This window comes from Accipiter gentilis, chromosome 23, assembly GCF_929443795.1.
Source record: "Accipiter gentilis chromosome 23, bAccGen1.1, whole genome shotgun sequence".
In the NCBI taxonomy this organism is placed as follows: Eukaryota; Metazoa; Chordata; class Aves; order Accipitriformes; family Accipitridae; genus Astur; species Astur gentilis.
This window is the reverse complement of record NC_064902.1, coordinates 23,816,002-23,829,886: the sequence shown is the minus strand read 5'-3', so window position 1 is coordinate 23,829,886 and position 13,885 is coordinate 23,816,002. Positions and strand designations below refer to the sequence as shown.

Sequence of the window (13,885 nt, the reverse complement as noted above, 5' to 3'; positions counted from 1 at the left end):
ATTAGAACAAGTGTGCTATCCTTCATATAAACATAGGTTGAGTTACTTTTTAAAGAGACTTTATTGCAATTAGAAGTTTAGCCTAAATTTGAACTAGCAAAGAACCTGCAAACCAATTGCCATATTTTACATATGTCAAATAGTCGTCAGACTTCAACACTAAAAAAAAAATATAAAAATTAAATATCCAAATTAATGCACCTGGCTGAACAGAGTCTTCCTTCTAGTTTACACCAAGCTGCCACTGTAGTAACCCAGTGAGCAGCAAATCAGGCCCAAAGTCCATTTTCAGACAGGGATAAACCTAAGATGCACAATTTTAATTCCAGCTTCAATATTAGTGTGGCAAATATTTCCCCCTCTTAGGTTTAGCTGAAGATGCCAAGCAGAAACTTTTACCACATGCTTCAGCAATAGCTTCTGTATATATGGGTGTATAGAAATTCAATCATTAGTTATTTCTGAAAGAGAAGGAAACCCACAGAAGCCATTAACTTCTTACAGACAAAAGCAGCAATACCGGTGCTGTGTGTGCCTCCTGACAAAGGGGCAGTCTTGAACCCCCAGCCCAGTCATGTTAGGAAATCGGGGGGCGGGGGGAGACTCGGGGGAGCGAAGCTTAGTGCAAGAGAAAGAACCAACATATGAACTCAGGTGCTGGCTGCAGCGAGAAACCATACAACCCTCCATTGCTGTCAGAAGACACCACAAGCACAGACGGTAAACGTAAACCAAATTTGCATTGTGATGTGCAAATCTTCTGTTCTCCTTACATGCCCCTGTTCTTTAAAGGTTGCCTTTTTTTTTTTTTTTTTTTTTTTTTTTTTAACTTGGTGATCTTCAGAAGCCATGCAACAACGTTATTTTCTTCAGCAATGAAGTAGCTGACACCCGAGACACATGCACACAAAGTGATTTCAAGAGAATGCACTTTTGTTCCATGGATTTGAAATGGAGTACCTTGGGATGTCACAAGAAGGATGGAACACAAAAGCAATTTATTGACATGAGCTTTTTTTGCTTCCAAAAGATCTATTTGAAGGTGATGACAAATAATTTAACCTCACTTCCTACTAGAGTCTCAAGTGCTCATCATCGTGATTCCTAAGAGACTGAGCAGCTAGGTCTCTTGCTGCAGGCAAATCCTCACAAGAGAAAAATTCTGCAACGAAGAGAGGAAAAAAAGCCCCAAACCCAGAGTAGTGAGAATACAGAGAGAAATAAGTCCTCTTGTACAATCTCCTTCAGATGACAGAAATGAAATGCAAGTTTAAGAACTCCTGGTCACACTTTTTGCATCTCCATAAAGGCGAAGCTTAACACCTCCTTGTATGGAAAAGGAGCTGACAACACCGTTTTTCACATTACATTTTCTCATCTCCTCTCCTTCAGTTGATTTTTCTGGACTCATCGTTGATCATCACATAATGTAGGGGATATGTTATGATGTATAACTAGTGTTGCAAGGACAATTTTTATGGCATATAATTCATACAGACATCAAAATCCCACTTCATTGGTGGTTACATTAGATGAATTCAGACACTGGTTCAGTTTCTGAAGGATTAAACACATTTTCAAATGAACTTACATAATAGTACTGCTGAGAACCCGGTGATAGTCGTCATTAACAAGAGATTTAATTTAAAGATTGCAGAATGCTCACAGTATCAAACAAGCAGCTATTATTTGTGCAAGTTAGAATTCAGCAGCTGGTTAAGTGCCGACAGAAAAATGTATACTCTTCATCCATCTCCAGCATATTTACCATCATTAGAAACATGATGCCTGTGAGCAAAGAGACATCCATGATGCAACAGCTACAATTATTAGCCTATAACTGTGCAAGTGCCCATATATGCTATTTTATAATGACTCTGAAGCTTCCTCCAGATACACACAGCGCAGAGAGCTCAGCCTGTGCAGCTGCAGCAGCTGAACTCGTGGCACTCCAGAAACATGCACAACAGCACAACACAAAAGGATCCATCTTTAATAGACAAGTACCTATGTCCAGGGGTCTCCAAAATAAGATCAGAGCTATTACTCCTCAGATACTCACTCATGGTATAGACACTACTGTACACACAGGAGGTGTAAAGTCCGAAGGCTTCTCCACATAAGCTCTTTATTTGAAAGTAGCTGAGTACTAGAGCTTGAGAAAAACTAACAATATGCTAGAGCAAATATTGTAATTTAAACAAGCAGAGTATGACAATCAGGCCTCTGCAATATAATCCATGTATTGTCATTTTACAAAGAAATACAAGATCCGATAATACAGCTATGTAGCTACAGTCATCTATCCGGCCCATCCTAATTCAGAAGATCTAATTATAGACAAAAGCCTTTATCTCAAGACCATCAATCCAATCCCCATGGATTCTCTTGGGGAAAGCAGATGAACTTCCCAGTTTCTACTGCTAGCCACACAAGAACATCCTTCTGTGCTAGGTTAAAATTTCAGGCTAAACATCATCTCCTTCAGGCTACGGCAAGCTGCCAGAGTCAGGGCAGCAGCACAGCCCAGGAATTCCGGCCAGAGCAGCCACCTCCCGAATGCCGGGGCATGCCAGTTCTGCCTTATTTCTAACGGCTAAGGAAACCTCTCCCTCATCTCCTCCGCAACCTTCAGTATCAGTGTAGCTCTACAGCCTCCTGCCACCCTGATGGAGAGAGCGAACTTCATATCGCACAACAGACTCGGAAGTCAGACCAATGGTTCTACGCCAGTAACAAGCAGGGAAGCCTTTTTTAACTAGAAAGGCTTTTTTTCTTAGGTTGGTATATGCTGGACCCACAATCTGTACATCTACTCTTGCAGATATCCAACAGATACAGCTGTACTCAGTGACTCTAGTAACACCACTAAAACCCCCAGAAATCAGATGTAGTCAGCTTTAACTATGCCTAATCAGCTAACATTCTCTAATCAGACTTTGGAAACCAGGCTCTCACAATGCCTTATAATGTATTCCTCATGTAGGAGAGCAAAAAAAAATTCCCGTACTGTAACTGGTCTTACCTCGTAAGTATTTAAGTAAAAACCAAAAGCAGCATAGTGCAGCAGAAAGTCCTACTGAAAAATTGTTATTCCAATACCAGAAATAACAATATTACATAGTAAGGATCATCATCATCATCATCATTCAGCAGTTTACAGAAAGCCTTGATCCAATGAGTTTTGTGAAGCTACATCCACTTCCATGTGTCAGACAATTATTTTTTTCTCAGTGACTCTGATTCAACCCACTGTAACAGTTTCTGTTCTCAGGTGTGTATGTATATCTAAGGGAATAGGTTTTAGATTAGAAAACTGACCTAATTTTCTTACCTGAGATGTTTCCTGTGCATTCAACGCTCCTATTAAAATATATGCAATAGGTGTCATTTATATTCCAATGCTGAAATACTACATTCATAAAAATATCAGCACCAGGCTAGCCAACACTGATGTAAATCAGAGACACTTTACAGCTTTATATTGCTAATGCGCAAATGAAGAAAGCTTCCTGTAGCAATAATTGCCAGTGAAGCCAATGATCAAGCAAATGTATGGAAGAAGCACTTTTTAAAGATTAGAAGGCCTAAACTGGAGCTATCTTTATATTTGGGCACTTGGGTAAAAATGCAGTTCGCAAATAGAGGAATATGTATGTAAATAGCAAGAGGATAGTCATTGAATCACGGAGCTTCGTTGGGAAATCACCTTGGCAATCTAAAAACATAAGCAATTCTAAGAAATGTATTTCTGAAAGATAATAGAATTTAGAAATCCACAGAACTGGTTTACCTTAAGAATAAACTCTTCAAGATTGGTTTAAAGTTGGTTGAACCAACTATTGCAGGGTTCTTTTAGGAATTTCAGGTATATATATTTTGAATTAATACGATGCTAAATGAGAATAACTTTTTGAATTGAAAGCATAGAGGTCATTAAGCTATAATGCCTGCTTGGACAATTTGATATTATATGGAAAACTTTGTTTTCAAGTTGTACATAGCCAGTCAACTTGCAAAGTAGTGCATAACATGGTTCGTTTGCTCCTAAACTTGTGCACATCACATTTTTCAGAGAAAAAAGTTGACTTTTCTTTCTCATGGGTGTTAGCATCGATATGTTTAGGCAGTCTGAAGATAACTGAAGTATTTACAAAATAAGATGCAATGCAATCTATTAAAAGAACAGAGAACTGAAATCCTGGGTTTCAAATTTAAGTCAAACATTGGCTAACCATGCATCCTCACGCAAGTCTTGGCATCTCTGAGCTATGGCTATAGCTGTATTGGCGAGAGGAGTCACCCAAAGAAGAGCTGGGCTTGGTAAGAAGTAGTTTATTGGACAGCATATTGAGATGTGTCTTGGATTTCCCCCTCGCCCTGCCTTGAGAGGGAGCCTATAGCCGAGATCACAGACAACTTGAAACACAATCACCATCAGAAAGAAAAGAAGAAGCAGAAGTGGTCAATGGAAACATGTTACAAAATTATGGATCAGCCACTGACTAGCAAGGAGGAAGAGGCAGGCAGTACTGGCAAAGCAAGAAAGCAACTGCCTAGACCGCTTATTTACTTGCATCAGAGTGTGGGATGTAACTGAGAAGGTAAGTTTCCCATCCTGGTCTGCTCTTTAACCTTATTCGTAGCTTGCAGGGCAAGCTAAAGAAGATAAATTTTAGTCTTTACCCCTTCTGCACTGAAATATTATATACCTTCACACACATGCATTAACACACAGTTCGTACCTCAGAGCCTGGAGGAGAAAATGCACAGAGCAAGCTCTGTAACAAGAGCTAACCAGAAGCTTTTTTGCTCATGCCTATGTCATTAATAACACACCACAAAATCCTGCGCAAAAAATCCACCCCAAGATACAGGCGTGTAAATCCTGCTGTGTCCAGTGACAGCTGGAAAAGGGTATCCAAGCTGAATACTTGACCTAAAGCAAATTATTTTACAATTTGTATACAGGATTCACGGCAACCAGCCTTACTTTAAGTATTTCTGTATTTCAGCACCTTGGGGCTAACCACTGCTTAGGACTAGACTACAGTTTAGGACTACTGCCTAGGCAGGACTTCTTACAGATGATAACATGACTTGGTCAGGTAGAAAGATCTAATATCATTGGCCAAGATTTGGAAAAAAATAATACTGCTGATTTTTTTTTAAACTTGTTCTGTTGGGGGGGGGCAGGTGGGGAAGAGGGATAGCAACAAAGCCTGGACCTCCACAGCCTTAGCTGCCCCACCACAGAGCTTACAAGTCCGTCAACTTGTCTTTGCATTATGCACAGGGATAATAAAGCACAGCTGCAGAAAAAATTCATCTTGATGCACAGAAAATTGACTGCTAACAAAACGGAGCTGACTGAACTGCTCAGCCCCTGTGCAGCCTCGGAAAGGCATTTCAAGGTACACTTATGTTGAGCACACTCACAACAAGAGACAGAAGGTTTTGCAAGCTGCACATTCTTGGACAAAAGAAAAATGTACTGTGGATGGTGTGGCTCCTCCTAAACCTGCTTTTTCTGAAATTCTGAGGAATTCTTGGTATTTGCTGTAGGACCAGATGCAGTGCTATGCACAAGCCTTCCCACGAATAGGAAGAGGAGCCGGGAGCAGCCGGTGGTGCAGCCCTGTGCTGCTGCCTGCGAACACCAGGCAGCTTTCTGATGGAGCTCTGGGTTCGTCCTTGCATCCCAGCGATAGCAAACGCTTGTTTCTATAAACCTGCCATCCCGAACCTTGAGCAGCGCTAGAGATGGAGCACCTTCTGCACTTACAGCCCTCAACACCCTCAGTGGGAATCAGTCTAAATTTAGCCCCTCTTCCCGACATGATTTATCTGGCACTGTGAACAGTGAAGGTCTTCTGACACCCTCAAGTCCAATAGATATTCATCCTAATGAATACCATAAAGCTGTTCTCATAAAAAGTGAATCACGCACACCATGGCTCCTGGCATTTGTTTAAAAAAATGCTTTAGATATTGGCCATCTGCCATTAAGTTGCTTGAAACATCTCAGACAATTTATTTTTTCCTGAGATGAGGAATTTTGATAGCATTTTGAAAACTATTTTTCTTTCCATAGTAAATTGCACTTTGCTAATCTATTAACGCACTAGATCACTTCTTGTAGTCAAATTATAAATAATATTCTGATATCCTCAGGCTCTGCTATTTGCTACATCTTTTGTTTCTCATTATTTTTCCTCCCTAACATATGGCTCCATAGTACAAGCCATTTTGACTGCTGGTGAAAAAAGACAGGATATTGCTATTAGCTTCTTTATCCTCAACCCCCCTCCCACAAAAAAAACCCCAAATCCCAGTTACGGCTATCATTTTAAACCAAATCACAGATAATGAAGTGGTTTGCCAAAATTACCCGGGTTGTCTTCCCCCACTCCTCCTTCTTTCCATGGTCATGAAACTCTCAACAGTGCCACATTTGGGGTGACATGCCAAATCCTGCATATCTAGACTTGGGCTTCCAGCACTGTGGATTCATGATATATTTCCCAGAACCACCATTTGTTTTGAGAAAACCCTGATCAAGCATAGCTCTCAGCACTCTGTATTACATCTTTCCCTTCAAAGGTAAATCCCCAAAAGGCAGTTACAGGAAATTCTGACAGACATATGGCATACATGGCACAACTTTACTGTAAAATATAAACATATAGGGTAACTATTCCTTTGCTACTTTAACCTTTTCCTGTATTAAATGGAAATCTGACCTTTCCTTCCTTCCCTAAACAACAGCTGTATCCAAAGCACACCGAGATGTGAGGCAGGACATTCACCAATCTTGTCTGAAGCCTCTGATGCACATCAGAGCATGACATCTCCTCTCCTGAGCTCTAGAAGCAAGTATATGTGTATATACACACACTCAAACTACTGCCTTTTTTATTGTTATTTTTACCCAAGACACCTCTGTCCTTCACTGACTTTTAATCCTATTGTGTAACATTTTCAGATGAGATAAACTCAGTCCTTAGAATAGCCTTTCCTAATTGATGCTCCTTACCTTTTAAAAGGGATTTGGTCTCCGAGCCACCAAATCTTTGCCCAGTAAAATCCTGCTGATGGGGCAAGCTCCCTCGATTCTTCCTCCAGCCTTCCATGGGAACCTGACCGAGGCCAGGGCTCAGAGCTGCCCCAGGACGGGCGGGTTTAGGAGCTCACTCCCCGTGTAGCATGGCAGGTGAGTTTGCTCACAGCAAGGCTGCAGGAGATGCTCCTCGGTGCACAATGCACCAAGAGGATTCAGGGGAGTCCCGAGACTGCTCCTGCCTGTTCCTGCCTACGCGTCGCCGGGGAAGGTGAATCTGGGTCCCTTTGAGGCATTTTCTATTGCTCTAATTTAAATTCAAAGTGCAACAGTTCCTCTTTTACAAACCCTTTGCTAAGTTTCTGTCACTTCATCTTGCTGGGAGCTTTCTCCCAGCATCTTCCTTAGAGCAAGCCATTGTCTGAGCCATCGTCTGGGCTGTACCTTCAGACTGATTACACTTGCAGATAATTAGAAAAGCTCTCCGAGTAACCTACGTTCTGATAAAAGACATCCGAGGTGACATCACCCTTATATCACTTCAAAGTCTCCTTGCGTGTAAATCTATCTGAATTTAAAGCTGTGTTTAATAAGTGAAAACTGCCAAGTGTTGCAATTTCCTTTGCAGGTACTGTTACCCGCCTCCTTGGCGGGTCATTAAAAATGCAGGCGGTCTCGGTATAGCGGATGCCTCTGTGTATTCAGAGTGCTTGCATTTCTCTGGCATACGCCTCCTTCTGCCACAGGTGTGTGCAGGTGCTTCTGATGGAGCGGGAAATATTCCATACCCGCACGTGGAGACATTACTGTTGGAAGCGGGAGCACCCACGGGACGACCACGCTGATGGGTGCCGTTAGCAGAGCAACCTACAGGCACACCGCGGCTGTCTGCGCAGAGGTGGTACAGTGCAATACTATTAAACATTCAGCGCTGTATATTTGATTTCAGTAATCACTTTGAAACTTATGAACAACCTGCTTTATGACAATAGAGACACAAAAAACTTGTTTTATCATCTCTTAATTCTAACTCCCTAAATTTCACGGCACTGGCAATATTAGTACAATGTGGATTTGTACAGTGAAATATCTTCAGCTGAGCTCACGATCAAAGCCCAGACCCCATCTCTGCATGGAACGTGGTGTGGGCAGAGCATTCGGCATGGCTCCCTTCGCAGAGTCACAGCTATGAACTACAGTACTCTTCTGCAAAGACAGTAATTTTCTTCTGATAATCCTCTTCTATAAAAGCACATTTTCACCATAATGCATGGTACTGCAAACTACTTTTTTCCAGAATATTCCAACATTGACCTGATGTGGCCTGTTATGACTGAAGTGAACCTCTAATATTCTTAAATGTAAGCAGCAAGAATAAAACAGTGAACTGCCTAAACCCAACGCTTGTTACTATCACGCTGTTTCAGTGTTTACATTACATTCCACATGTAGTTTGATGAAGTCTCCTCAAAAGAAAACCACAGCATCCCTCAAGGGTAGAGGCAGCGACTCCAGGCCCTGGGCAAGCACAGAAGGCAGCACCCAGCCGAAGTAACACCACTTTTGTATAAGGAACCGATTCCTCTCTTCTCCGGGGAAAAGCAAGGAACTCTGCTCTTTCTGCTGTACGCGTACGTACGGCTTTGAAACGGCCTGCATCCCAGCAGAAATTATCTGCGCAACAGATAGGTCTTAGATTTTAGGTACATACAAGGTATCCTTGGCAGCAGTTCAACTTAGCAGCACCTGATCATGCCCTGAACCATGCCAAAATAAGTCAATCGCTAGAAAGAGCATTACTAATTACAGCAGAGTGTTGTATTTAATCTTATCTAGAAAGAAGGTGGGGTAGGCTCAATGTATTTTTCTCTTTCTACGTCTTATCCATCCTAATCAGTGAAAATTTTTCACGCTTAAATAAATATGAATGACATTAATGTAGAAGTTCTGCATATAGAAATATTTCAGGAAGTTGGGATATGAAAAGGTAAGCTGCCCACAGGGTGCCTTCTTGGAGCAGCTTTTCTTCTTGATCGCAGTCTGTGGCCACGAGCCCTGAGCTCTCCCTGCTACGTGCGAGCATTTCGATTTGGAGCGTGAGCCTCCCACTCCTCACGCCGGTGCTCAGGAGCACTATTGCTGTCAGAAACCGATGGCCTGTAGCCTAGTATCTCGCTGCATTACAAATTACCAATCAAATTTTAAAATAATGATGATGATCATTCATAATATTATTACATCAGTGGGACATTACGACTCTCATACTAGCAATATAATTCAAAGCTAATGCTTTTTCTGATGCACAATTTACTTCAGTTTGTAGAAGAGGGAAGGAAGATGTCAGGGCATGTCATTTGGTACAATATCGAGCTACAATGCGGCATTTCAGTTTGATAGGGTAAGTTAGCCACTGAAAACAAATGTTTCTGCTGAATCTATGCCAAGGGAAGGCAGAACACCATTTTTACGTTCACATCAGAAAGCACAGGCTGTGAGCAATTGTAATAAAATAATGGCATAAACAATAAGGGTGATAAGACACTTTTAGAAATTATCCTAAAGATCTTTTAGCAATTTTTAGTCAAATTCCAGCCATTGGGGAAGATTCCAAATGCCAAATTTAACAGCAGTGTATTCCCAGCAGTAATTGCACTGTTTCTGTGCACAACACTCCTACTCCTATCCATGAATTGAAACCAAAAGCAGATGACATGAAATATGGAAAGTTTTCATCAATTTTCAAAGTAAAACATCCTCCTATGAACTAATTTCCTTTGATCAAAATTCAAGGCAATTATGCAACATAACACATTTAAACTGCTGCTGTGAAAAATTAAAAGGAGAGGGAAGGAAAGGCAAAGGGAGGCAAGGGCAAGGCGGACGTCTGACAGCGTTATTTGCTTTACTATCTGTATCACAGGAGATACGTTCAGGCCAAAGCTTATCCGCTGCATTTTAAGCCCTGAGCAAATGCCCCAACCCCAACTACAGAGGTTCACGCCACAAACACAGGCTCTCTAGGGACCTGGCTCTTTGAGGGCAGACCCCGACATTTTTCAGTTTTAGAAATACTTTCCTAGACAAGTACCCTCAATCTAATACCTTAATTCAGCACAAGATTAAACTGGCAGTGCTGCTGTTGTACCTATGGATCATCCCGCAGCACTTGGACAGGTCTGCAGAACTCCAAGAACATGCGTCTTTCCCTTCATTTCCTTTCAAAACAAACACTTCCAGTTCAGAGAACCCTATCACCCCGCGTCATTAAGATGGTTATGCTGAGAAGTGCGTTAAGAGTTAAAAATGAAATCACCCCACTGTTACTTGGGCTTCTCTGTAACTAAAAATAATTCCTTGAATGTCCATGTGATCAGAAACAGGAATTCCTGGAAAATATGATATTTCTAATGGCAGTACCTCATAAAAGGAAAAGAGGAGTGAATCTGTCATCCACCAGAAAACAACAGAGGTCAAACACGACTCTAATAAAGGTCATGAACCTCAGTCACAAATACAGACAGTGCATTTTCTATGTTACTGAGTTGAGGTTGCAAAAATTTATTTAACCCCAATTTCTTAAATAACGTTAGTGAGGAGAAAAATCTGATCAACAACTTTATGCTACCTAAAATGAAAACATTTCACTCTGTTCTAATACTTCCCTACAGCTGCATTTCCTTTAAAAGTTAAACTCAAACGCACGTGGTAAGTATATGACCATGAGCAGACGGTGCTTTGACACAGTAGGTGGCCAATTTGTGATTTGCAAATGGGTGACAAGGCACAAGTTGTGGAAATATCCTCCATCTAAAACAAACTAACAAAAAAACCTCACCTCCCCTGCACTCAAGCAAAAACACAAAAATATTGATTTTCCTGCTCCATGGACAGCCAGAAAAAGGAAAAAATAGAAGAATGTATTTTTTTACTCTTTCCATCTACTTCTCTTGTCCTGTAAGGCTGATGCTGCTGTTCAATTTTCTCTACAACCTACAAAAATTCAATTTATTTTTTCAATCTGTCCCCAGCCAAGCTTCCTCACATCAACTGTGCAGTCATTCCACTGCAGCCCGCGCCCAGCAGCACGGGGAGGGTGAAGTGAATGAAGTTACCTGTGCATTTACGGTCCGTGTCTTCCTTCTTTGACCCACTGATGGTTAACTTGCAGTTGAAGTTCTCCTCCCAGTACTCTGCAAACCACACGTTCCTTCTGTTGTTCTCCAGGGTGCGGGAGGTAAAATAGGCATCGAACCCTGGAGAATGAGACAGGTAGAAAGCTGAAGTGTAGCTCATACTGCACGGGAAGTACTGCAGCCTGAAGAACAAATACTCTGCCTATATCTTCTTCAACATCCAGCACACGTTCACATCTCTATCCACATGAGATGACCGTGGAAAAAAGGAAGTCCGTTGTACGTTTTATCTAATCAGCTGCATCTTGCAAGTAAATTACTCTGCTACTAACTGCGAGGTATAAAGCTAGGTAAGATATATGTAAAACAGAGATAACACAAAAAGATTTATAAGCAAAAAGCATGGATTAGATATATACCAAAAAGGAATGGAATTAAATGATATAGTGCAGCTGATATTAGGCTGAGCTCAATACAACTAGTTTTGTAATTAACCTCTCCAGACCTCCAGAGAAGGCAGTTTAATCTAACCTGGCCATTATCAGTACACCTCATTGGTTTTGCAGTATGTATAGTTCCCTTAATTTCCTTTCACAAAAGTACAGATAAAGTCAGAGAGCAAAACTTCTAAGAGGTAACTGTGAATCACCGTGATTTACCAGATGCTGGGATTAGACATCCTGAAGTGTGTGTGTGGGGGGGGAGGTTTCCTGCCTTAGACCTGTGAGATTTGGTTTGCTACTGAAGCCATGTAGCCACAACAGCTTGCAGCACTGCAAGAGTAAAAATGACACACAACTCCACCATGAAAATAATGGCGGGGGGGGGGAATTATAATTTTTATTGAAGGGCAGTAAGGATATCTCAAGCCCCTGAGTCTTCTTTTTGAAAATACACAGTCCTCTATTCACTGAAAGAGACCACATAACAACTACTGAATAGCTGTGTAGTGGTGACTAGTTCATAGTTTTCATACGGCTCTAAAACATATTCTCTCTTCAGCACCTCACCAACTTGCCAGAAGAGAAACATATTTTGCTTTGGCTTCATTTATTTTTTTTTTTTTGCAGAAAGGTATATCACTGTATATATACACACATTTATATACATACACAAATGTGTGTGCATGTACATATATATTTGTGTATGTATAGTGATTAAAGGAAAGGTGTATCTAAAGGCTTACAAACCAGGAGGGCAAATAAAAAGAATTAAAAAACCATACTAGAAAATTATACAGTTTATTAAATTGTGATAACAAATTAGACCTGCCATAGCATAGGGATTTTCTCTATCAAGTTTTCAAATTATATAGTTTAAAACTGAGCCAAATACCCTTTACCAGGTCAGACAATACCCCTTCAAAGATCATGCTCATTTTAATGGGTTTTTCCTACAATGCAATAGAGAACTCAAACAAATACTTACTTTCCCAATAAGCAATAGTAATTTTAGACCAAAAAGAACATCACATTACTACTAGTTCACTTTGCTGTATTTAAGCACTCTTCTCTTCATTATTCTCTTTCAAAGTTGAGATAACTCCTTAGAGCCTAAGGAAACCTTTGTGCATACAAATAATTGCCAATCAGCAGACAGATATCCTAAGTACTAGTACGATGGCAGAAATCTGACCTTTGTTACTGCAGTGACTAAAGCTCCCAGGACAGCACGGAGTGACAACAGACTCGAGTGGCAGTGGGTCAGTGGCTCGGGCACCCATCCCAGGGTGAAGCTGCTCCCAACAGACACCGGTGGGTCCTCAGGAGCATGAGAGCAGGGACGAGCGGAGACCACCACCCTCCCACAACAATATTTTTATTGTCTTACTATCCCAGTATACTTTTGGGTTTACTTGGCAAACAAAAGATTTGCATGACAACAAACACATTAGCGCACATCTACGTGCTCATGCGCGAGGTCTTTTGTATTTTTTTCTTGTCTTTTTTTCTTTTTGTAGCTGACAGAAGCTGTATTCTCTCATCTGTTCAGAAGGAAGAGTACATGGTGTGACACAGCCAAGTGTTCTTGGCATAGAACATGGGAAAGGTTTATCACCTCTGCACCAGAGGTGCCAGGAAAACAGGCAATCGTTGTTCCACCCCTTTAGCCAGGTTACGGACTCCTGGCAGCTGAAGCCCCTGCTTAATTTTACAGGCTTTCCCAAATCCGACAGTCTCTCTGAAGCAAGGGGGCTGTGCTCATTCTTTTCAGAGAGTTATATCAGTCTTACAAGCAGCATATTCGAATAGCAGGATATTCAACACTATTAGTAGTGCTGAGTAGTTTTCCTAAATCCTTCTAGTTATCTGTCTTCAGCCCGCAATGAGCAACACCAGAGCTTTTGCTTACAGAGACAGTTCAGATTCAGTATTTTTAATGTAACCTTCCAGAACTGCAATCCCAGTTCAAGTTCAGGTTACAAAAGGTTTTTTTCTTTTACTAAGAAGGTTGTTGAAGTATTCAAACTATGCAAATGTGAAACCTGGATAAAGCAGAACTGTCTTAAAGAGGACCTAAAAATACTGGTTGCTCACTGAGAAGGTCAGAGGTAAATTATCTGCCATCCAAAAAGTGCAAAACCATTGAAGATGCAAATCTGAGATTATCTATTTTGTCCCTTTACTTGGCTTTACAGCCTGTACCAGCATTGCAGAAGAGGGTGGAAACACGGAAGCAGCAAGCTCTTACC

At 41.2% G+C, this 13,885-nt stretch overlaps 1 protein-coding gene across 1 annotated transcript in view; it reads right to left on the bottom strand.

Moving 5' to 3' along the window:
- The window catches only part of GRM7 (glutamate metabotropic receptor 7), a 307,513-nt gene that overhangs the window by 103,847 nt on the left and 189,781 nt on the right, over positions 1-13,885 (bottom strand). Inside the window, exon 5 of the mRNA XM_049826946.1 lies at positions 11,173-11,313. Coding sequence (XP_049682903.1) covers positions 11,173-11,313 — 141 coding nt within the window. The remainder of the gene's footprint in view (positions 1-11,172; positions 11,314-13,885) is intronic.